Source organism: Gasterosteus aculeatus, chromosome 12 (assembly GCF_964276395.1).
Source record: "Gasterosteus aculeatus chromosome 12, fGasAcu3.hap1.1, whole genome shotgun sequence".
NCBI lineage: Eukaryota > Metazoa > Chordata > Actinopteri > Perciformes > Gasterosteidae > Gasterosteus > Gasterosteus aculeatus.
Window position 1 is genome coordinate 6,544,001 of NC_135700.1, and position 26,374 is coordinate 6,570,374.

The 26,374-nt window shown below is 44.1% G+C and overlaps 1 protein-coding gene across 1 annotated transcript; it reads left to right on the forward strand.

Moving 5' to 3' along the window:
* Positions 1-1,386: 1,386 nt before the first annotated feature.
* LOC120809988 (solute carrier organic anion transporter family member 3A1) lies at positions 1,387-25,838 on the forward strand. The gene is made up of 10 exons (XM_040164167.2): positions 1,387-1,982; positions 5,290-5,749; positions 17,947-18,045; positions 18,257-18,526; positions 18,669-18,833; positions 18,996-19,194; positions 19,744-19,879; positions 20,015-20,187; positions 20,634-20,698; positions 20,929-25,838. The coding sequence occupies exons 1-10, from the start codon at positions 1,824-1,826 to the stop codon at positions 21,303-21,305; spliced, it is 2,103 nt and encodes a 700-aa protein (XP_040020101.1). The 5' UTR covers positions 1,387-1,823; the 3' UTR covers positions 21,306-25,838.
* Positions 25,839-26,374: the final 536 nt, after the last annotated feature.

Below are 26,374 nucleotides of genomic sequence, written 5' to 3' on the forward strand. Positions count from 1 at the left end.
CTCCCCCTGCTGAGTCCACAGTTTGCCTGATAGATGGTGCTGCTGCAGATGCTATTGAATTGGTCCTGATGGAGCATCTGAATGGTCTGAGGAATACTGTAGGTTAAAAGATGTGGGCTGAAGGACATCTGCACTCTCTCCTTTGTCTTATTTCTTAGGTTATGCCGAAAGATTTTGAACCTTTTTTTTGTTTTTATCATTATTATATTTCCTCACTGTGCTGCCATTTTTGTTTGACCAACTTCAGGTTAGATTAACTCCATCATTCTGATCACTGTTACAAACCCTTAGATGTGTTTATTTGTTTTAAAAAGGCTGGTGTTCATAGTTCATTCCATTAATAAAGTAGAACAAACTGTAAAGCAGCATCTCAAGACTTGTCCCCTCTAGGAAGGAGGCTCGTAAGTGTCAAAATATAGAGAGGCTCATGCTGTAGATTATAATGGTCCCTGAGCATTTGTCCAATGACAACACTGTGTGTTCACCTTGAATGTTCTCGTGTAGAACAGCAACTACAGCAGTACAATACATTGGCCTGCTGATGTGTGTAATAGAGTACTTGTGTGCCTTGAATTTTTAACCATCTTGAAGCTGGCTGCGCACAATCCAGCCATGCATGAAAATAGGAAGATTAAAGTAAACTAAAACCACCATAACATGACGTGCACTGGGGGCATTGTGCAAATTGCAATGGTGTAAGACCCTCTGATTGACAAGTGAAATATTTCATAACCTTTTTTTTCACTTTTTTCAGTATTCATTGTTATAATTGCAAATCTTTTATTGAAATATCTGAATAGAGCGCCGGAGGACTTTGAAGGATTCAGCCGGCAACAGGTTGACTCCAGTTTGAGGACCCATGGACCACTTTGCAGAAATGGGTTAATGGTTCTTTCTCATTGAGCCTATACTTCATCATAACACTTGATCTACTGAGGGGGGAACTCCAATTACTGACTGTGGGCTCATGCTCTTTTTAGAAGTGTAGTACCATCCACCTGCCTGACTTTTCTCATTAATCCACTCGGTCACTGAATTGTCCCTCTACTATCATGCCGTCTTACTTCTAAAGATATCACGATCCAGGTTTGGATTGCCATCTTTCTATTTTATAGTACAAATAAATTAGCAGTTGATAGCAATATTGAATTCTCTACATAAATACAGTTCTGGTCAAGTGACTTGTATTCGTTCATCTGCAAAGCAGCCTGATCTAAGATCACATAATAGAAGCTGTGCCTGTGTGCTTTTGGAGAGTCCGTCCTGATGAAATCTTTGGGGGGCGATGATTAAGCTGACAGCCCGCACAGGTAAAATGATGATGCGGGGAAACGCGTGGATGGAGAGGGGGAGGACCGGGGACGCAGAGATCACACCTCCCTCGTCGTATTTCGGTCTATTGATGGGAGGAGGCAGAGGAGGAGCAGCATTACGCCGATGTTCAAGGACGCAGAGCTGCGGTTCTGTAACCAAACCCCCAAATCCAGTCGGTGCAGCGGTCCCGGCAACAACCCGGATGCAGGAAAGGGGCGTCCTGTAGTTCTACGTCGGGCATCTGAAGCCGTCGCACACATGCACGCGTAGCCTACGTATTTAAACGTGAGGTGGCCGAGACGCGCTGGCTGGACAGGCGGCGAGGAGGTCGCTGACGGACGGTGCGTAATGCTGAGTGGACAGCAGTATTCCTCTCCGTGCACTCCAGCCCAGACGGGCTATTGACGGGACACTTCCGACTCGTTCTGCAGTGCAGCTCGTCAGCACAACCAGATGCTCTCCGCCGGACCGGACCCGTTCACCAACCCGACCGGAGCCTGAGCCGAAGGATGCAGGTGAAAAACCAGATCTGCACCGAGCGGAGCAGCACCGACGACCCGGAGCAGGATGACAGCCAGAAGAAGACCTCGTGTTTTTCCAACATCAAGATCTTCCTGGTGTCGGAATGCGCGCTCATGTTGGCACAGGGCACCGTGGGTGCATATTTGGTGAGTTTTGCCCCCCCCCCCCCCCCCCGACCCTCCTCCCCCTCCCCGCACCACCCACAGAACCGCCGCCGCGGACACAACGCTGGTCCGGCGGCAACGTCGCATCTCGGTGCATCTCGGGTATCATCGGGTTAACGCGGCGCCCTTCGCGCCGGCACACGGCGGGCGGTGCCGCGGCCGCCGATGCGGTTAATAATTATATTATTCCGATGTCATAAGAATGATCACACGCTCGGGCGGCTCTCACTGATTGATGACTTGCTGCGTATTATCCATCAGGCCTATGCACCATCTGCATGTCACAACGCGCGTCACAGCCGCCGTGGGCTCCACGTTGTTGCTGGAGATTTTTTATATATTTAAATATATATGCGTATGTGGAGGGTCTGCTGGAGAGCAGGTTACGAAACGCCGGCCAGGAGGTCCATCCACCCTGACGGCTCTGCTGCATCCTGCACCGTGTGCCTCAGCAGTGCAGGAGGCCTTTGACACTGGAGGAGACAGGCCCAGCAGATGACGTGATCACCACAACAGAAGTAACAATAGCCCCTATTGTATTTACCCTGCATCATCACGGGACGGTTTCATTTATGCATTGATATATTTTGATGTCAACATAAGAGATAAGGTTCAATACATGAACTGGGTGGAATGAGATTAGGAGCCGAGAGGAAATAAAAACGTTTTGTTTGTTGTTTATGTATTTCATGCCAATTGCTTGATGCTGGGGGGAATTGAAGGATCTCTAACACCAAACATATTCCAACAGCATGGTGATATGCAAGTAATGCGTTATTCACCCTGTGTGGCCAAAGCCAACCAGCCTACAGTCTCTTTAATGTATCTGTTATGTCTATATCTTCATTACTAAGAGATGGACCAACAACTGTAAATCTGTATAAACATGAAAGATGCCTCTATTTTTAGCCTAAAGCACCTGACCGGTATCAGCCCATGCAGCCTTTAAACTATAAATAATAGCACATGCAGGCTGGGGCTTCGTTTTATTCTTCACAAGGGACAGACCACTTGATAAAGAGGCCACCTTCTTCATAAAGAGTCATAATAGCGCGATTTAGGAAAGCAATTTAAAAAGAGCCAAGGTCAAATGTTACTTACTTGAATCTCATCACATCTTACTTTTATATTTGTGCCGCTTCTGTATGCACAGATATAAAAAGGACTACATTGTATCAAACTGCATGGTCACATCTCGTGGGAATCTCTAAAGGGAAGCATTGTTTGGAACAAGGGGCAACTTGCCTGCTTCCAGGATTTTAGTTTGAGACTGCAGCTTGGCAGGAACACGACTGAGCTGGTTCTAATGTATTTTGCAGTATCCCAAATATAAAGTGCATAAGTGTTTACCTTGAAGACAGTGGATCTTTCTCCTCTGAACCAGCATCCTAAACCCTAAAGTGCACCTTTAGCAAATCCCGCTGCAGACAGAAGCACTGTGGAAGCACTAACTATCCATCTCTGTATAAAATATAGAGTTTGTCATCATTTTTCATGCCCTGTCTTTTTTTCAACACTGCCATATATTGTTTTTTTCCGGTCACACATTCTCTCTTGTTTTTGCGATTAAATAACAATAACTTTAGTCTAAAGCTCTGCAACAGTTTGTATATTGTCTGCAAACATCGGAGTGCATCGGCCTCAAACTGTAAATCTAAAAGGTGTAAAGGGGCCGTTCAGCAGCAGCCATCATACATAACAGCTTCACACATAAATCTTTAAGCACCGCGATAGTAAATCATAACCCTGTCGTTTAGCCCTGGTGACCTTTGAACTGTGTCCTCTCAGCTTATAACACCGGGGAAATGTGAACGAAAGCTTTGTCATAATTATAAGTGAACAGAAGGGTCAGAGTGAATGTTCAGTCAACGCTGAAGTCGCACTGTCTTGTCCCACACATGCATGCGATCAGACCCAGTACAGCATTGTTATTCCTTTACAAGACAAAGAAAAAGACTAAGGACCACAACATACACACCCTTGTTCAGCCAGTGTCAAAGAAGAAATACGGCTGTGAATGTTGTCAAAGGAGGCGGCATTTTGTCGCGGCCATCCAGACAAAGTAGCCGGCGTTAAACACTAAGACGGTTTCTAAACGTCTGTTGCACGTTGCGTTTTCATCAGTGTACTCAAGCTCTTTCCGTCGGGATCCATCCTCGTCAGGGGGACTGCTGTTGCAGTTTAACGAGAGGCCGTGTTGGCTGGTGACTTTCGGTGGAATGCGTCCGTGGTTGCCCGTGGGAACGTCTGACACATTCACCAATGTCCCAAAGGTCTGAGATCTTCTTCAGCTTCTTTTTGCCCTCTTTGGTGGTTATTGCCCTTGCGTGGCGTCACAAGCTATTGCACTCTGGCATACTTCTGTTGCCAAACTGCATTTTCACACTTAAATGAGTCATCAGTGTTAACAAACGGTTAAAGGATCTCAATCCGAATCTGATTTGTTATCCGGTTGATCAATTGCGCAGGTCGTATTTCAAGCACTAAGAGTTCCAACCTCTTAAATGTTGGGCTGGTTCTGCTCTGTTAATAGGAAAAAAAGAACATTAAAGTCGTCATCTTTGGCTTCAGGAACTTGTGACAGGCACTTGTTTCAATTTTCTGACATTTTATAGAAGAAACCATTTAGTTAATTGACACATTGCTAATGGATGATATAAATAATCGCTTGTTGCAGCCTTCTCGAGTAAATTGTTTGATTTTGTAATGCAGTTTGGTCTTACAGGAGAAACAAAATAAGCAACAAACTAGAAGAGCAAGAGGTCACAGCGTACATTCTGCTTGTAGATGAATGATGAATACAGGTTTTAAACAACTCCTGACCAACCTTTTACCGCCAGTTCTGGAGCTGATCCGGTGTAAATTTGATTTAAGAAGCCACTTCATTACTTGCGTACCCAGCAAACAGCTGGCACGACGGCGTCCGTTTCATTATTACAACAGCTGCGTGAGGCCTTCTTGCCTAAAGGCACACACACGTGCATGCATCTATTTTCCTCAGGTCGGCATCAGGCCGCCCGCCTCGGGTTGTTTTGGGGGGAGGAAAAAGAAGGAAAAGCTTGGGGATGTGTGAAGCACTCCAGAAGCAGCTATGTGTCATAAACACGTTGCTGGTTCGAGCGGCAGATGGCCGGCGTTTAGTGAAAAGCACCTGAAGCTCAATGCATCACTTTAATGTTTTTGTAAGACAAAATGACTAGAAACAACACTATTAATTGCTGATAAAGCTGCTTTCAGGAGGCTGGTTTTATAGTTCTTAACACTTGTTTCCTCTCTGTCCCTCTGCCAGGTAAGTGTTCTGACCACTCTAGAGAGACGCTTCAACCTCCAGAGTGCAGATGTGGGCGTCATCGCCAGCAGTTTCGAGATCGGCAACCTGGCCCTCATCTTGTTTGTCAGCTACTTTGGCGCCAAGGCCCACAGACCCCGCCTGATTGGCTGCGGCGGGATCGTCATGGCGCTCGGAGCGCTGCTGTCGGCCCTGCCCGAGTTCCTGACTCACCAGTACGAGTACGAAGCCGGGGACTCGTGGCACGCAGAGGACGGCAGGGACATCTGCTCCAACAACTCCAGGTCAGAGAACCGGGACTCCGGGTTCAAATGTGGCAACAGAGCCAACACCAACATGATGTACCTGCTGCTGATCGGAGCCCAGGTTCTGCTGGGCATCGGAGCCACGCCCGTCCAGCCTCTGGGAGTGGCCTACATCGATGACCACGTCCACAGGAAGGACTCCTCGCTCTACATAGGTGAGCGCCGCTGCCCGATACAGAGAGGCTGATTGGGGTGTCCGTGTCGATGGCAGCTATGTTCGTTAGCGTTGTGAAGCGACTGCTTTCTAACACCGAACCCCGAACCCGAGCAGAACTCACTGAATCACTAGTTTCAATAAATCAAACTTGCATCACTGCTGACTGGAAACACTGCTGTCAGCACAGCACTTAATCACTTAAGAGCCACGGAAACGGTCACGATATACAGTACATATGTTTGTGGTAAACAAGCAGCTCTGATTCAGAATCACAGGCAGAGAAAATGATTCGGCCTATTGGACTGTTAGAATAAGCTGAGGAGATTGATACCACACGTATATACATTAAACACGAAGCTGGAGTCGGCAGGCCATTAGCCTCCCATAGCTCGAGGACCGGAAGCACTACGTACGATACATTACGTCTCATTTAGCTGATGCTTTTATCCACAGTGACTTACAATAAGTGCATTCAACATCCACAGAAACAGGAGCAGCTGGCTCAACTACGGCATCCAAAGACAACATCTCAATTCAATTAGTAAGGTTTGGAGGTGCAGGGAGAGGATATTTTTTTTACTTTGGAGAGAGGCTTTAGCTGTTTCCACTCTATGCTAAATTAAGCTAATCGCCTGCTGGCTGTGGCTCCACATTCAGTGCACAGACATAAGGCGAGAATCCATTGTCCAATTTCAATCTCGTACTCCCCAAAATGTTGAACAATTTATTTAATGTTGTGCTTTCAGAGAATTAGCTTAGCCTCAAGCGCCAACTAGGCTCTATTACACTGTTTTTGAATGTGAGATGTGAAAATGGTTCTAACACCAGAAGTAATATGGGCTGTAGGAAAAATACATTAACACGAGTTATTATTGGCTGTGACACCTAAAACAAGCACAACACTGCTAACCTTACACTTAAAACCAATAACCAATTAACAATTTCATCTAAAACAAGTTTGAGCAGAAGAAAACAAAGATGTTTGATCCTTGAACAAAACCAGAATTAGCAACGGCGTGACTCTTCACGCTCTTACATTTGGCGGACTTGGTACAACGGCTAATGGAATAATACAAATCTGCACAATAACAATATTTATCAAAGTTAAAGGGCTGATTAGATTGGCATGGTTAAAACATTGTGACATTCATCATTCGCTGGTGCACTAAATGATCTCCTCTCCTTAATAACGCACGGGTTCATCTTACTGGAACATCTATAGAATTACAAAATCACATTGAACCTAAATTGGATCACTAATAATGTTCACTGAATCATAATTAGTCATGATAAGTTAGACAAATGGATAACGTCAGGTGTGCATGAAGCAAAGTAGATAAAAGCCAAAGCTGTGTTTGGGAATTGAAGCAGTTTTTGTCTTTAGTTCACGTTCGCTGCGTTTGATCGATACAAATGAGGTCACAATTCACAACAACCGTGAAAATACACCGGAGTACACAACAAATGGCTGGAGAGAGTTCACAGAGAATGCTCAGAAGCAAATTTATTATAACAATTTGAAAGCACTTAGAGCAACAATTTAGATGTGCTTTTTAAACATTTTTTCTGATGACATCTTTCTAATTAGTGTAAAAAAACGTCCAATAATGTGGCAGATGAATATAATTTTCAACAACTCATATGAAATGACTTTGATGACCATATGGTGCTGATGTCATAGGGCCCCACCTATAGCTCTTCATGTCAGGAGACTGACCTTGACTTGTTCTTCACACTAGTGCCTCTGATGTGCTCCTTCATCTCTGAATAGCTTCACGCCCCGAAGGTGTTGGAGGAGCAGTAAAAGTCTAAAAAAAAACTTCCTGACTGCAGGATCAGTGTGGATTATTATCTTACTTCCAAGTAGTGTATGAATCACATACAGCATCTGATTGCTGTGGTGTCACCACAGTCAACTTCCCAGATACAGCGATCAGATCATATAGTCATATAGTCGAGGAACCTAAACCTGCCGAGCCTCTCCTGTAGCACCTCTCAGGACAAAGTGTGTGAAATGTGCTGTTTTTGTTTGTGTGAGTACTTCTGCCTTTATTATGTTTAATAAATGTGACTCGCTCATGCTCAAGTTTGGTTTTAATGCAGATTGCTCATAGTTCCGTACCCAGGTTGAAATAAGAATATCAGAAGTGCTCATAATTGTATTTTTCGACGGGAACAAAGAAAGCTGAATACTCTCCCATGACTGGATGTGGTGTTTGGAGATGAGTCAACATGTTTCTGTGATACTGCACTGCACAATATTGACTTGGTTTTGTCCCAAACCCGATAATGAGTTTGGTGAGAGGATGGCTGGCTATTAAACATGTCAGTTATGTGTGAGGGGATGCTTGAGTCTATCAATACTTGGGCTAGTTTACAATCTTGTTTACTTAAAGCCTTGTTTTATCCACTGCAATGCTGCTCAATATTTAGTGGCTATGAAATAATAAATTACATATATATATCAGGATTTATACATATATATATATATATATATATATATATATATATATATATATATATAGGATTTAAAGAATCAGTATCTACGGTTATAAACACAGTTTTGGGAAGGCAGGAGCCTAAAATAACTATTATAATCTGATCAGATCTTTTCTTTATTGTTGCGGGTTGACGGGTTTCAGTCTGATCCCGTCCTTTCCCACCAAAGTGCCCTCGAGCAACACGCTTTGTTCCCAAATTTGATGGGCAAATCTTCAGTGGTCAGCAGCAGAGGACTGCGGTTATAGTTGCTTAGAGAAACCAAGAGGTGGACATAACGCACATTACAGTCAGTCTGCCAAAGTTGCCTAGGCAACAGTGCAGAGACGGGCGCCGGGTCTCTGTGGCTGTTAGCAGAGCGCCGCCGTGGGGGATGGAGAGACAGGACGAGACACACAAAGGATTCCCATCACAAAAGTAAATGATACAATTAGCCAGTAATTAGATCGGAGGGCTTTTCACCTGCAAATAAAATACAACTGTTGCAGCAATTTATTTATGAAAAGTTTGTGCCCGTGTGAAAATACAATCTAAAAAGTGAACCTTTCATTGTACTCTTCACATTTCTGCAAATGGAGAGCATTTAGTTTTTGGGACTGCCATTGTCATAGAAATCCATAATCCTGCATGCCTTCTCATTGCAGTTGGCACTCAATTTCGAATTTTACAGTTGAGTATGACATTCAATTATTGTATGATAATGTATACTAGTAAAACAAACCCATCACATTAAAGCCTTGAAGAGCTGATGCTGCAATAAGTCAAAGCTCAGCTGTAGTTTATTTTATTGTGTAAGAGCTGTCTTGTGGATTCATCAGTTTCTCCCCCCCGATGGAGAGGAAAAAAGGCACTAAAACTAGTTAAGCACCGAGCCTTGTTGGCCCCCGTGTGGCTGGTTGCTCCTCCCCTGCAGGCTTCTCTGTACGTCCTCTGCCGGTTGCGGTGTCTCTGTTTGCGTTTGGGCGCAGACCTCTTGCAGGGTGAGCAGGCCTGCTGCTTCGATCTGTACAGTGTCTGTCAGCGGCACTCAGTGTGGAAGAGATGAAGGAAGGAGGAGATGAAGGAAGGAGGGAGGGACGGAGGACGGAGCGAACAAGGCTATAGCACAGCGCCCAACATCCCTCCCTAACCCCCCCAGCTTCATAGCAGATGCCTGATGTTCGACGTTACACTTAATATCTCCTCACTATTTTAGAAGATCTAAAAGAACTCTACGATCTAATGATCATTAGACGCACGGCCCTGTGAAATGTTACCTTGCTGATGTTTAGCTGCCATTATATTCACACTGTTCATACGACAACCCACTAGCACAACACTTACCCTCCTAAAATGATCTATTTGTTCCATTTGTAAAATAATAAAAACAAGTATATGTTCATCATGTGCTTCTGCTTCTTCAAGTCTTTATGGACTTTAATGGTATTCTTTAGTTAAGAGATCAAAAAAATAACAAAAATTCTTCCCGAGGGGAATATTTGTGCCATTTGATTTCGGATTTATCCTGTCTGGACCACGTATGTATGTTTTACATTTCATTGTAATCCATCATATTATAATCAACCAACATGACCAAAAGAACTAACAATTTATAGTTAAATCTTAAATACATCTAAATTACCACTCAGCACTGGCCAGAAAATGACTAACTGAGAATTCGGTTTAACTTTAACAATCAGAATAAGTGTCTGTGTGAGTCTGATTGTCAGTCAGTCCGGTGAGACTAAACAGTCAGGTTAGTCAACCAAGAATGTCTCTAAACACAATTTATTTTATGCTTTTTGTCCATTTGTATAATTGTGTTTCAAACTGAAGTGTTTCCTGGGATCTGGTATCAGGGTCCGTGTCCCGTGTCCTGCATCAGTGCACAGCGCCCTTTGCCAGCCAACAAGGAATCGGCTCTTTCATAACGTCCCCCAGGCTTCTTCCTTTGACACTTACAGATAGTCTATTATTCTTTTCTTCACACCACCCCCTTCCTCGCATTTTTTTTTTTTCACAATCCAGGCATATTGATCGCCATGGTTACCTCCTACAATGTGGCCGCTGCGTTCTCCGTTGTGGGAATTGCATGGAGCCCAATCTCCATACAGCACATGTATGTTATGTGCTGCTCGGTATTCCTCCAGCTTCCTTTTTCCCAGTTTCAAGGGTGGTGGCCTTATTTGATAAGAGCCCGACGTGACATTGTAAGAATACCCCTAAATAATCCAGCGTGACAGAGAAGCAGTTAGGAGTAGTTTAGCAGACATTTAACCAAATGCTTGAAGGTCAAAGTAGCAGTTGTCAACGGGGCTCGCAAACAAACCAGATGATGCTCTGTCATGAGCTCTTCCCCCCACGTGGACCAGGACGGCCCAAATGCCACGTGGAAGACATGTCCTCCAGCATTCACCTGTGCTGCATCGGTCCTGTGTCAGTACTGGATCCTGCTCTCTCTCAAAGGTTGTGTTGTCTCTCAATGTCCAGAACTCTGTGTGTGTGTGTGTGTGTGCGTTTTCGATTTTTCTGTTATTTTGTTATTAGATCATTGTGCCATCTGGCAGATAAGAGGACCATACACACATAAAAGCACTGTTAATGTAGCAGAGATACAATGAAGAGCGAGATCTGATTGACGTACAGGGTTAGCCCTTAGTGACAGCCGGCAACAGCAGAGCTTGATCTTGATACAGAAGACAATGTTACCTTGCTAATGTTTAGCTGCCTTTATATTCACAGCGTTCACCATCGTAGGTCGATATGTTATCATTTGCTAGTTAGAACTTCACAAAGTACAACCGGCAGGAAACTAAATGAAAATCAGTGGGTAACTAATGCTATTAAATGGTGGTGCTCCAGAGGCCGACTGATATCGAGTCTTTGAATGTGTGTATGTTCATCTCTATTTAATATTTAAAGTCTTGACCTCCGGCATACATGACCAGAAAATGGCTTCCCATTTAAGGAGCTCTGTTGACTGCAGTATAATGTCCGAGCCGGATTGTAATTGGATTATTGATCGCTGTCTGCTGCGTGACTGATACCCCAAATGAACGCATCTAATCCTCCTCTATATCGAATCGCTCTAAGAGCCTGCAACAGGAAAGCTATTCTATTACATCATTCATGCTCTCTTCTTTTCTTTCATTATTATTTTTTACAATATTAATAGTTTCCATCCTGATTCTTCCAAGTGCGATGATTGTATCAGGTTATACAGCATGTGTGTGAGTTACACTTCACAGACTCAGTAGGCCTCTCGCACGCCGCCACTTATTCCTCGTGTATCACATGTTCACATTTGTCTGCAGTCTCTGGAAAGCAAATCTTTCGCTCTTAAAATTGCTCTTTGAAGTCCTCGGTCCTCACTGAAACATCTCACCAGCTGATGGATTGCCATGAAATATTGCGCAGACACTCCCGGTCCGTAGCGGATCGATTGCATTGACTTTGGCTATTGGTGAGCAACTGTAGAGCGGGCTCGTCCTCCAGTCGCAGCACCTACGGTTTCGATCCCCTGCGCCGCCAACCTCCTGCTCGTGTGTCCTTGTGCGAGACATTGATCCCCCAACTTTACCGCCAGCTCCGTCATCTGGTGACATTTTTATTTTGTGCACATTTAACGCGCTTACCTGATTCATTAAAGATGGCGGACGTAGTAAACGTACCTTCATGCAGACATTAGCATTTTGCTCAAAGCGCTGCAGCAGCAGCAGCAGCAGCAGCAACACGCCACAGGACTGGTAAGCGCAGTAAGAGATCGCACGCAGGGAGCCAGAGGGATCCGGCCCTGCAGCCGCTGGCTCAGCTTCTCTCTTCCCCGCCTCATATTTTAGCCGCTATTCATCGGCGTAATGCGTGTAATGAAGCGCTGCGAGGCCGAGAGAGTCCACTGCAGCAAAATGTTTTTACTCCAGTGGAGTTATTACTCTTCCGCCGTAGGACAGCAGAGGAAGGAATGGACGCTGACTCAGCACACGCTGTCTGCTCTGATCGGGCCCAGGTTGTTTTATATGTGCACCTTTTAAGGAGCACCTATGCCAAGACACAAAGTGCCAGTGAGTGAACCCGCGGCATAATGTGAGTCCGAGTGAGAAATTATTCATGCGCCGGCGGCGTGGCCCCGTCTCACGCGCTATGACCTTGCCTCTGCTGCATCTGTTGCAGAAGGGTGCAGAGCACAGGCATTGCTATTGCATCATGTCCCTTCTGTTTTTGATTAGATTAAAGGACTAATATTAGCAATAAAAAGACCAGGTGACTAAAGACCACTGACCACATTGTGTGTATTGATTTGTGTTGTTGTACCTCTAAAAGTCTGTGTGGTACCTCTTGTTACTTCACTACATACTCCAGTAAAATAGATCTAGCCAACAAATACATTGAGTCAGATTGTGTTGATCCACTTGAAACATGCTCAGCAAAATTAGAAAGAAGTACAAAGAATTCAAAGAAATATGTTTTTCAGCCCGCTAGAGGAAGACTTTGAAACAGTGTTACAGAATTTATCATTACGCATGAAGATAAAACATTATGAAATATAACTGATCAAAGAAATTAACTTACAAAATGATAGCATGAGGTTTTGACTCAAAATGAATGTTTTTTAGGCGGTAGTTATTGTTTATGTAGGACATCTTACATCCTATGTTTATTTAGTGTGTATGAAAAGTAACCAAACTGCTAGACCGCACGAGATTACAATATATGTTATCTAATGCTAAGTGTTTTGTTAAATGTTGTGTTCATGGTATCATGTGACCTGCCACCACAAAACTCATTATTTAAACCACAGGGATGTTCTACGCATTCTATGATGCCCATGTCCATACTATACTATACTATACTATACTATACTATGGTATGGTATGGTATACTATACTATACTATGGTATGGTATGCTATAATACTTCATTGTTATCATAGTGTATTATAAATGCTTTATGCTTAAGTTTAATTCATTGTGATCACTTCATGATGCATTATAATCACTGGTATCACATTATAATGTGAAGATGAGTTACTCTGAATGGTCAATGTCGGCTTTAAGTAAAATTGAAAATATTCAATTGAATTCATGCAGGAATGATTTATGCAACAATAACCATAAATAAACATGTGGCAAGAATATGAATACAAATTATTATGGACAGTTACGACTGCTTATTACTATAATTATACGTTGTTTTATTATAATGCATTGTATGTTCATAATGCACTATAGACCTGCTGTTACCAAATTTCTCCCTGCACTTATTTACCTCTAAAACTCTCATCTATAACCATTTAGTTAACAGCCATCGTGGTTGGATATGTGGAAAGATTTTGGCTCGACATCTCTTCTTGTTTTGTATATGTGTGTTTGAGGCTTTAATCATGAAAGCAATATACTCTGGACACGTTTAATAACGGTTATTTTCGGAACAAACCCATGTTAGGTTCGGGTCAAGTGGCAGCCTGTATTACATCGTAGTGTTACAATCCAGTAGGAGCTGTTACATCCTGTACAAGCTCCCACTTTAAGTGAAGTGTCTCTACCTGCCATTCACACAAGCTGTCAGTTTTACGGGGACGTCACTAAAGCTCGGTACTTAAATAAATGGTCTTGAGAATTGTGCCGTCCTCGTACAATCAGCTTCAGTCATCATGTGACGCTGTGGCACAGAGAGCCCGGGTCACTGATCAGATTAAACTAATCTCCCATGCGTTTCTTGTCCACCAGGAACACTTTACTGTCCCTTGATCTTTGTTTTGTGCGCCTGTGTTCATCGCCACTGCTCTCAGACAAAGCAGTTCGAAAATATAGTCAAGAAATATACCTCAGCAGTCATTTCTTTCTCTTTTTTTTTGGAATACAAACATTGGAAATCCATTACGGTTCCACATGGAAATATTTCGTAGCGCACAGCATCTCCAGGGCAGAGCGTGTCCTGCCAGGACGGCCCACAGCGCGTGCCTGACACGGGCGTCACGTTTCATTTGCACATGTCAACCTGCACTCTTCTCTGCCCTTTTAAAGCTCATGCAAATACCAAAGACATGATAAATGTTTTACTGCGATGTATCGGCCATGACGATGAGATCAGTTCAGCACCAAGAATATACACGTTCATGAATTATTTGTGGCGCTTCCTTCATCCCGTTTGGCAATATAGACGCAAAGTCCTTGAAATGACTTGTATAGACGGTTATTTAATGAAGAACTTCATGTGATCATATTCATTGCTTCCAAAAACACACCCGGTAGTTTTTGTTTTGTTTTGTTTTGGAATGGGACGTCTCTCCTTTACAGGTGTCCCCTTTTTTGATGGTGTGTGTTTTAGTGGAACAAATAGTGTCATCCCCTATGTGAGCTTTGTCTGGATGCTCCCTCTTTGTGTCGCTGGTCTGTAAGACGTCTCCCTGTCCCTCACGTCCCCGAGGCATCAATCCATTGATATGTGCTAGTCACACTGCTGCTTAACTGAGGACGCCTCTCTTCCTCGGCTACACTGAGGCAGAACTGCAATCATTGGAAAGTCAATAAATCCAAAGGGATTTACATGCAGCCCCTAACGAGCACTCAATCCTTTGAAAATCAACCTCAGACACATTTGTTTTTCTTATTAATGTACATTGTTATTTGGAATGTGCAAACATCATAACATTTTCACAAAGGTTGCTGTTTCCTTGCACCATCTCCACAAATCACGATGCAGTAACTTCTATTTCAACAGCACAATGTTGAAAGTGCTCAAATGTTGTGTGGTTGTACAGGGTTAGACAATTTGTGGGAACGTTTCCTGGGTTTTAGTCACACCTACCACTTGAGCACAAAATATACAGATCCATGTTTTTACAGTAAAAAAGCATTTTCCTGCAAAAGTTGAGCACACACTCGCACATATTAAAATCATTTTTTCAACAAGTTTTGCCCTGTATGGTTAAAGTTCCTGTAGTTCATAGCAGTACAAATGGGTTTAGCAGCACCAGCTGTTAAGTCCAGACACCAGACCGCCACCGGTCCTGACGGCCGTCGGGCAGCTGTTCCGTCAGCATGAGCTCTTTCGCCACGGCACGGTTCACCGCTAAGTCACCATGCGCGTTGCTGCTGTGGTCGCCAGCTGTTTCCACTCAGTCACAGAGTCACAGTGGAGCAGCTTCACGTGGACGTTTAGACAGGTACCTCAGATTGGCACCGGATCGTCAGCACCTGTGAGCATGGGCTACAGGGGTCAGTCGGCGTCCGCTGCAAGAATCAGCAGGCCACGTTTGTCTGATCTTGATAAGGACGTGCGATAGGGCAACTTTAAGCTGGTGTTCTGCAAAAGTTGCAGCATTATTTGCCCTCGTACCATCTCCAAACTGATGGCCAAGTTCCATGTATCGAGGGATGTCAGAGCGAGACCGAGCAGGGAACGTCCCACCGGTTTCTCGCCCTTTTGGGAACCGTGTGCAGGACACTATGGCGCACGCCTCTCGGCCCAGACGATCCGGAACAGACTACACAATCTCCGGGCCCATCGGGCCACGGGTGCTTTTCTCACCAGGCCTGTTTGTCCAGCAATGAGTCCAGATTCTGCCAACGGAAGTTGGTTCGTAGGGTCAAAGTGCGGAGAAGACGGGGTGAAGGGTGTGCTGATTGCCGCCCCAATAGAGTAACACCCGTTGGTGGAGTGAATATGATGGTGTGGGACAGCATCTCCATCACTGGGAAAACGAGGCTTGTCTTCATTGGAGGTAATCTCAATGCAGAGAGATATGGAGATATGAGATTCTGCAACCAGCGGCGATCCCATTTCTCCACAGTCTGGGATCGAACTCCATCCTCCCAAGATGACAACGCTCGCCTCCACAGAGCGGGCTTTATCGGACGCTACCTCCATAATTTGCAATTTGTGAAAATTGAAAATTGCCCGTACCTCAACTTAATTGAACACTTGTGGGAGCAGCTTGGGCGGGCTGTTCATGCTGTAGTGACCAACACAACCACGTTGGTCAGCGGTGTGTGACCAGCATGAGGAGGAGGTTCCAGGCTGTTGTGGCTGCAAATGGTTCTCCCACACACTCCCGAGGCTCCCGACTGTAAAATTATCTTTCTTTCCTGTTACTGATAGTCTTCAATCACCCAATCCCCTAAATAACACCAAACAAGAGTCAATAGCAGTAGGCGAAAAAGCTGTTTGGCATTAGAGACAATTAGGCAAATCTTTCATTGGTGCACCCTCATAGCTGTGCTGCTCATCCCGCAAATGCATGTTCCTTACACATGGGACGGCATTTAAACAGGAAATTAACAGGCTTTCCAACGGTATAAAATGCATTGCCAAGTAGCGTTGTTACAACAGAGACATGATCTACCAAACACAACTTTCTAAACATTTTTTTTATGTTTATATGTATCTGACTGTAATAGTTATCTATTGTACATATTTGGCTGCCTGTGCTCCATTAAGACCACATGTGTTAAAATATGCACCAATGTGGCTTTTCAAGACACCAGTCGTAAATCACACTGATATCCTGCCACTAGTGTATTTACGATAATCAAATTAAAGGATTTAAAAAGTCTTCAAAATAATTGTGCTTAAAACATGTTTTTATGTTCAAGGGTTTTTTAAATAGCGATTTAAAAAGGTGGCCTGGCTTATATTACAGAGACATTTTCAGATCGATCAGTGGTGATGACAACAACACTAATTATTACATCCATCACCGAAAACAAAAATGGACTGTGGCTCTCTCAGTAGGGAGCGGCCCCGCAGTCACTACCGCAGCTCACTTCTGCTGGTCCACTTACCACTTCCATGGATAAGTGACTTTCAGCGCCACACACACACACACACACACACGCACGCACACACACACACACACACAGACTGTTCTCGCTTGCCGGAAACCTCTCAGCCTCTGTCTGGACTGAAGCAGGGCAGCTTTCAAGAGAAAACCCGAGCTGCTGCACCAGGGTCTCCCCACTGCTCTCAGACTAAGAACCCATTTCCTGCTTGATTATTCATGATCCTGTGGGATAATCTAGTTTTGGATCAGTTACTGTCCAACCTATGAGCAGCATATTACAGTAATGTGAATGAATCTGCCAGTAGGAGACATCTGATTAAATCAAAAGTCCCTTGTTATGAGTTTAGTAATTCGTCTTCTTTTGAATTGAAAGCATTTCATACCAGGACAGTGGGTTAACAAACCACATATTTAATAAAAGTCATTCAGTAGTGGCCACTTTGCAGTCTTAATGCAATGCTGCCCTCTGCTGACGGGTGAGGGGAAATGCACTTACTCTACGAGTGTTTTTCTCTTAGTTTCTCCATGATGGACAGATGGATAGACTTTGATTTCATTTTTTCAATTGGGATTTTTATTGTTTCATTCAGACATTAAAAAAAATGACCATATAGACTCCTACACAGATGTTTTTTTTGTATTGAAACATCCTCACGTACATGCACAAATATATATATATATATATATATATATATATATATATATATATATATATATATATATATATATAAAATGTTATTATAAAGTTTAAAAAAGCACAATAACAGCAGGAGTATACATTAAATTCAGACTGTAGGAGCTATACACTTATACATCTACACCGAAAGTATAAACAACAGAAACAATAATGTGAACTGTATATGGTCTCAACTAAGCTCAGCTAAAACACTTTTGACAAACTGACTGCTGTGTGTCCTCTCTCTTTCTGTCTTGCAGGCATTTTATTTTCGACATTAGTGTTCGGTCCAGCCTGTGGCTTCATCTTAGGTTCTGTCTGTACCAAAGTCTACGTTGATGCTGTCTTCATGGACACCAGTGAGTTGCATGTTCTTCGTATTTGTTTAGGTACATCGTTGAATTTACGTTAATTTCCAGTAATATTTTCATTAACCCGACTGGGAAAATTAATAATGCAACATTAATTTGGATCTGGAATCCAGATTTTTCAAATAAATCAGTGAAATTCCATCCGAAAACATTATTCCACGTCCCTCCTTTGCGGTAAATGTCCTTGCCTCTTGTCCAGGTAAGCTGGACATCACTCCTGATGACCCTCGCTGGATCGGGGCGTGGTGGGCCGGCTTCCTCCTCTGCGGTGCCTTACTCTTCGTCTCATCCCTCTTCATGTTCGGCTTCCCCCAGGCGCTGGACGAGCAGGACATGGACGGTGGAGGGGAGAGCGAGCAGGCCATGCTGCCTTCCTCCCTGACCCTGGAGTGCCAGGACTCTAAACCCAACGGGGCCGTTCATGGCTTCGATATGAACAGCGGACTCTCAGTTTGTGAGCATCTGAGAGGTGAGGAGGAGCTCAGAAGGTGGAGACACCGAGGAAAAGAGGTTGAAGACAAGTGGGGAATTTCCAAAAGTGACGTCTCAGAAAAGATAATTCTTCACCGTGCCTCTTATCCCCTTTCCCCTTTACTTCTGAATGGACGCAGTAATCCCCCGGGTGACCAGGCACCTTCTCTCCAATCCGGTGTTCAGCTGCATCACGCTGGCAGCCTGCATGGAGATCGCTGTGGTCGCCGGTTTTGCTGCCTTCCTCGGGAAATACCTGGAGCAGCAGTTCAACCTCACCACCTCCTCAGCCAATCAGCTGCTAGGTAGGCGGATCATCGCCGCGTCCAAGTGGAGGACGAACCTTCCTTGTTCTGTTTCCGATCATCAAACAAACAAAAATGGAACATCCGTGCAGTGCAGGATCCTCTACTAAGGAGTCAACGTTTCTGGGAAGGTTTTGTGCATCATTGTCGTTTCCTCCCCAGGAATGACAGCCATCCCATGCGCCTGTCTGGGTATCTTCCTCGGGGGGCTGCTGGTGAAGAAGCTGAACCTGTCGGCTCTGGGCGCCGTCCGCATGGCCATGATGGTCAACCTGGTGTCCACCGCCTGCTACGTCTCTTTTCTCTTCTTGGGCTGCGACACCGGACCCGTTGCCGGGGTCACTGTAGCCTACGGCAACGAGTAAGCCAGACTCATATTCATATTTGCTAGACACTAAAAAATGTGTTAAAATACTAAAAAAGGTTATACGTGTGGTTAGTCAACTACCTGCATTTCAGTTTATGCTGATATCGTGTACATCTGTCTTTCCTGTCACTATGAGCCATATGAGCCAGCTGGGAGGGGGTGTTAATGATTCATGGAGCTTTTCTCCATTATTGTAGACTTAACAGTATGTAGTGCTTTTAGCTATAATAATTATAAATAAAATAATAAAACGAGGGCGGGTCCACTCCACCTACATTGACCCCAGCATTTTCTGAAGTTAGCAGAGCTTTCTCCTCCGCACGCGGACGTTTAGTTCAATCCCGCTGGGTGTGCAGACCTCTGAGCTCACTCGATTGGAAGCTAGCAGAGCTGTAGGTCTTCATTACGCCCGTGAGCATTCGCTGTCTGATTACGGTGTCCTAGGCTGCGCTGTGGTCGTCATTTAATGCAGACCAGCTAGTACTTTAGCTCACTCCACTTTCCAAGCAGCTTGCCCAGCTTGACCTGTGACCTCCTCCATAGGACGCTGCGGTCATGGCAGCACCCTGAGTCGGCGTGCATCAATAACTGCAATTGCTACACAGCATCGGTGAGCCCCGTCTGCGGTTCCAATGGAGTCACCTACCTCTCGGCCTGCTTCGCTGGCTGCACCAAACCTGTGAGTGAACAGTTAACGCCGACTGAAATGAGCTGTCGTTGGACGTGGGAGAGCTCAAAATAAATGTCAGAATACATACATCATCAGTCGTGCTTTAGATGAACGTTTTGATCTGATTTCTTGTCTCTGTGTCAGAACCTGACCAGCTGCACGTGTATATCCAGCTCCAGCGAGGAGGCGGTGGCTTTACCGGGGAAGTGTCCCAGTCCGGGCTGTCAGCAGGCCTTCCTCACCTTCCTGTGTGTGATCTGTGTGTGCAGCATGATCGGAGCAATGGCCCAGACGCCCTCTGTCATCATCCTCATCAGGTAAGGAGACCTGCTGCTACGCTTGGACTGCCCACTAGAGGGAGCTACCGATATTCTAATCTCCTCAACGGGCAAACGGATTGGAATCATCTTCATTACAAAGACGTCAAAATACACCACGCATACTGTGTTAATAGACATATACATGTAACATGTGTAATAAACATACATTTATGAAATAATGCACATTTCATCGTGTCAAACAAAATTGGATGTGGTGGGGAGGTATTTCGTACTATGTACTTTTAATTTAAATTGTTTGATCTGTGAACGTGTCAACATTGCTAGAAAGACAGTGAAAGGATAATTCCCTTTCTCAATATCAGTTGGATATTTTGGGAGATAAGTTAGATCAGCAGGTCGACGGCGCTCTCTGTACTCAAGCAACATTTTGTTTTCGACTCACTAGTCCAACGTGTTTATGCCAATTCTGTCTTTGTTCTCAGAACTGTTAGTCCGGAGCTGAAATCGTACGCCCTTGGAGTTCTGTTCCTCCTCCTGCGACTGATTGGTGAGACATGTCAAATATACTGACTTTACATTCGTCTTTTCTGCATTAATGACCACAGAAAGTGATTTGTTCTTCGTTTGACCTGCTACACATTCCTGCTGTGCTCGTGACAAGTCCTCTGTCGGCCTGCGGCTCTGATCACCTCGGTTTAAAAGGAACTGTCGCGATCCGTCTGTGTCTGTTTTCGGATATCAAGGAGACTCAAACTGTAAGCCTCTCCCTCTCCGCAGGCTTCATCCCTCCCCCGCTGATCTTCGGCATGGGCATCGACTCCACCTGCCTGTTCTGGAGCTCCGTCTGCGGCGAGAAGGGCGCCTGCATGCTGTACGACAACGTGGCCTACAGGCATCTGTACGTCAGCATCGCCATCGCCCTCAAGTCGTCCGCCTTCGTCCTGTACGCCACCACGTGGCAGTGTTTGAGAAAGAACTACAGGAAATATATCAAGAACAGCGAGGGCTACCTCACGCCCACCGAACTCTTCGCCTCCAACGTGACTCTGGACAATTTGGGCAAGGAGATCACCCAGAACCCGGCCAACAGGACAAAGTTCATATACAACCTGGAGGACCAAGATGCGTGCGACAACATGGAGTCTGTTTTATAGTGGCGGTCTGCACCGCGGACGGGAGCCGAGGCCGTTAATGTGCAACTGGAGTGACGTGCGATGTTTCCTCGGTGCCACGTCAGTGTAGAAGAATGTTCTTAGTAAGCTCCTTATCTTCTTCTCACCCAAAACATCAGACGTGGGGAAAGCACTTAAACAGATGCTTCCCCAAATGTTCTACATCCCCATTGCACCTTTTACTAAGTACACGGGCAATCCTATCCATTATAGTCAGACGGAATATTAAGCTGACTTTATCATTTTCTTCACACTTCCTTAATTCGACAGATAACGCGGGGAAATAAATTAGGAATTACATGGAATGACTTTGCAGTTAATGCGTTATACCACTGATCCACCGAGACGCTCCACTTTACTTCTAGTTCATTAACAAGAAGCTCTGGATTTTTTTAGATTCATGAAGAGACCAGAACTATTATCTTTATTCCACGGTTTATTTTCCTTCAGAAGGAAGAACTTCTCAGGTCCAGATGCCAGATAGAAAGGATGACAGCGCGGTTGTTCATCGTTAGTTTGTGCATTCTTTTCACTCTGAGTAGTTTTAGTAGACACAACGTACACAACGTACGTACAGTCGGAACTACTAAGCAACCCTGCTGCAGATGTAATAACAAAGTTGTGTGTTCCCTCACTTAATTGGCAAAGCTCACTGCAACAAATGATGATTACAGAGGCTCATAAGGGCACGAAGCAAAGGAGAACTAACAAACATCAACAAGTACAGGATGAAATATTGATGATAATATTGGGCAGCATATCACATGAAGGACGCTCTGTTTGTTGGTTACATTGTTAAAGCCTCAGAGCATTGCAGAGTCAAAATGTAAAAAAGTTTCAATACAAATCGCTTAATGCCCCTGAAAACCAATTCATTTATACCCAACTACACAACAACAGCATTTCATCTCAAGAGGAGAAAAGAAAAGAATTTTGGTATTTTTATCGTTCAATATCTTATATATATATATATATATATATATATATATATATATATATACAAAGAGACAGGGAACAGTAGAACAATATTTGTCACAAAAATAGATTTTATCTTTTGTGCCTCCTGTCTGACGAGATCAGAGGGTGGAGTTCAGTTTGAGTTGACGTTGCACATCTTGTTGAGATTTTAGAAAATCTTTCTCAGTGGCTTTCGATGTAATCGGTCCGATCTTGTTCTAGAGGCCTTGTAGGACATTTGTTGAGGGCAGTTGGGTTGAGCGTTGAGCCCGTAAGTAACAATGATCCCTTTACTGTGTTGTCGAGTTTTTTTTAACTTCAAACCATATTGCTAGTCCTCACTCTGGCATTTATAGGAATGAGGTGCAACTTCCAAAAGTAAGTTTTAAAAAACGCAGCCACCCAGATGTTTTAGCTGGCGAACTAAAAAGCAACGGACCGCGAGAGAGGATGCAAGCGTTCGGTGGCCCACCCGCGAGCAGTCGGACGAGGCCTGAGCCGACTCGGCCCCTGAACCTGTGAAATCTCTCCCACCGCTCATCTGACCGTCCTATAATTCTGCCAGGAACACTTGTGTCGATGGCAAACGGAGGTAGAAATACGGTTGACTTGGTGGTGTAATTCTACTCCAGGAAACGCATGGAATACACTGCTGCATCGCAAATAAGACTCCGCGGGGTAAACGCACGCAGAGGGGCCACGGCGGGTGGAGGCTGTGGTGGTGGAGGAGGCCTTCGCCGATGGAATCTGTAACAGCAGCAACGCTCACATGGCTGCACAGAGCGAGAGTGTGGAGGCATTTAAATAGGGCCGAGGCACTGAGACACGATGAATGTGGTGGGCTGGCTGTCAGCAGACACAGCATAGCATGACGCACAGTGTCCTGCCAGAATTAGTTCATTTAAAAGCATGCTGGTAAATGCATGCAATGTTAAAAAATAGATATTCACTATGTCACTAAGCTGCGGTTTGGTGGCCATGGTAACGGTTAAATACACATTTAACTCCAATGGCCTTCAAATTCTATTTTAGACCATGGAGACGCTTTATAATGCATACTGCATTGTGATGTTGACAATTTTTTAGCAAACCTCAGCTGACTCACTCACACTGCAGTGATTGTCTACAAACAAATCGTTTTCTTCTGTCTAATGATATTTAAGTTTTTAGGAACTCTGTAGGATTCTGATATCTGACATATCCAGTTTATAAATAGAATGTATTGTTTTTTCTGGCTTACTTTGTAAGTATTTAATATGTTTTGCATCAAAAATACGGACCTTTGTCCCGACACTCACCATCGCATAGATTTTATCCCCTTGTTGTTTGGAGTTAGAGGAGCAGTTCCACGTTTTGGGAAGTAAGCTTAATCCCTTTGTTGTCGAGAGTTTGACAAGAAGATCGATGCCGCCCTCGTGTTTGCACGCCAGCTTATTTAAGAATGGAAATAGGGGCGAATGATACCCCGACTTTGTCCGTAAGTGACAAGATCCGAGATTCCATCTTACTGCTGAGATAACCAGCTGCTGGTTCTGGCCTCGTACATAATGAACAGACATTGGGGAGCTGTCAATCACTTTCTGCAATAAAGTAAATAAGTGTATTCCCGAAAACTGTCCCTTACAGTTTAAGTTGATTCAGTCCCATTTTATGCTGCCGCTCATATTTAATGAGTACATTTCTTTGCGAATGGTGGAATCTGTCTGGGATCCACACTAGTCATAGGATGTATTTAGTTTAGTGTTTCAATTAACTAATAGTGTGAGATTCAAACTATACATTGATGATGCTCCAGCATCTTAAATAATAAAGAGGACATTCTGTAACGAGGGGATGAGACATGTCTGAGATCATCATCGGACCTACATGCAGCACGGAGCCCGACCAGACGAATGTCGGCTAACGCGGCTTTTCAGCGCAGCAGTGAGACTTAAACTCAAGTGCTTGAAACCGTCTCCATGCCCTAAATTTGACTGTCCCTGGCAGGAGGATTGGCGCCTAGCAGGACATTCAGCCGAGCCGGACATTATGCCAAGAGCTTCTAACCGGGAGGAGGGTGTTAACTAACATTAGCAGCTGGCCACCATCTCCTCCTCAATACCCCCCCCCCCCCCCCCCCCCACCCTCCCCCCAAACAGGTGTCACTGTCTTTGATATCTGTCACGTCCAATGTGTCATAGTGCTGACTGTACATAATAGTGCCATACAAGTGCCAAAGTGACACCGTAGAAGTGTTCGGTAACGTCCTGCGGGGAACTTTTTGTCTCACCACGCTGGAGCTCGGAGCGGATCCTCCAGCTGGATGTAGCCTTTCTGTGACAAAACCCCTCCACTTACTTTCACCGTATCATACTAAAGTGTCCCAGAAACACATTGCCTATAAGATATTGTAAATGGGTCTAGATAACAGTATTATTTAGGATGTAATAACTGTTGATATGTAGGACCTTTCGACTAGTGAAGGTCTAATTTAGATTAATCTGTCTTTAGTGGCAACGCTGATAACTGTTTGTTGCTTAGGTCCAAATTAAAACAACACTTTGCTTGAAACAAGTGGCACCGACGTCGAGCTCCAGCCTGACATCGTCCAGTAGACGAGGCTGGCCGTAGGTTACGGACCAGACCTGACCGTGCCTGGAGGCTAGGAGCTCCTCGTAGACCTCCTGACAACCCGTGCACCGTAACATTCAACACACGCAGAGAAAAACACTACGTTTTCCGGGTCCGTCTGGTGCGCCGGCGAGCGTGGCGGCGCTTGCTTGACCTCGTATTCACCTGCCGCGACAGGACTGTTTTGCCTTGTGATGAGAAAATAATTTTGGAGCATAAATGTTTTGGGGCTTTTTTTTTTACATCCTATTTCTCTCATTATTCTCTTTGGATGACCTTGCCTTGTGGTAACAGCAGATTGACTTTTATAGCAAAACTTACAGTTACAGAAGTATTAACGTATGAAGAGTTTACTGCTAAAATATGACATTTCTGGGCAAAATAACAACAACTCTTGGGGTTTATCATTCAAGAGACATTTTGACATCGGTGGACAGTTATCCTGTAAATACGCCCATCATTTGTTTTTTTTGCTAATAATTCTTTCGTACGGACAGTCACTTTTTTGTAAATGATGGATGTTATTTTGGAAGCAAACTCTTCATATGCAGATAGAAAATCCTTTGGTTTGAGCCTTCAGGCAGCATGTTGCCTTTGATTAAAGTGAAACCATGTGCTAACCATGTTAGTGAGGGTTTTGGAGTGATGCGTTTGCTGCGGGTGATGTTCCATGTGGGGATTTCATGGCTCTATGCAGAGGACCTTTGAAAAGGACATTGAAATAAGAAAATATCACCTATATTTTCAAAGCATCACTAAAGGTTTTTTAAATATGCTCTATTGCTTCTTTGGAATTATTTTCTTTTTTTCTTTGGATAATATGGATTTATATTTAAAAGCTTTATGTTCTGTATATTTCTTGGAAAAAGATTACATGATTGTATGTTTATTGTAAATACATTAAATATACTATTTTTGTTTTTAACATGACATTTTCTGCCCAATAACTATCAACAACTGCATGGTGATTTTGAGCACAATAAGATCTCATTGTCTTTTTGAGGTGCGGATTCTTGACACCATTGAAATGTCAGTTTTAATTTTCAACATGCCAGAATCACATCAACTTCCATCCAAAAAAGCAAAGATATTTTTTAACAGAAGTTTACGCGAGAAAATCTTTGGTTATGCAGAACAAGACCGAGAGTTACGCAGTCAAACACTGTTACTGTTCACCATCTTATGCTAATATTCGGCACTAAACACATGGTGTCCTTATGACATTTAAATAAAACCTACAATGTGAATCTTGTGGCAGGAATAGACAAAAAGCAAAGGGATCAACAAGGTCAGTGGGATTGATCCTCTGGGGACCACGACTGTCTGTGCTAAAGGTCATTAACGTGGATTGGTCACCAATTCAAGGTGTCTTTAGATGATTGACAAGCTAGAAAACAAAAAGAAAAAATATATTTCAAACTGTGTTGCTTTTATCTTTTGAAAGATAATTTACCTTCCCTGGAGAAAAAACAGAAAGCTTCCTG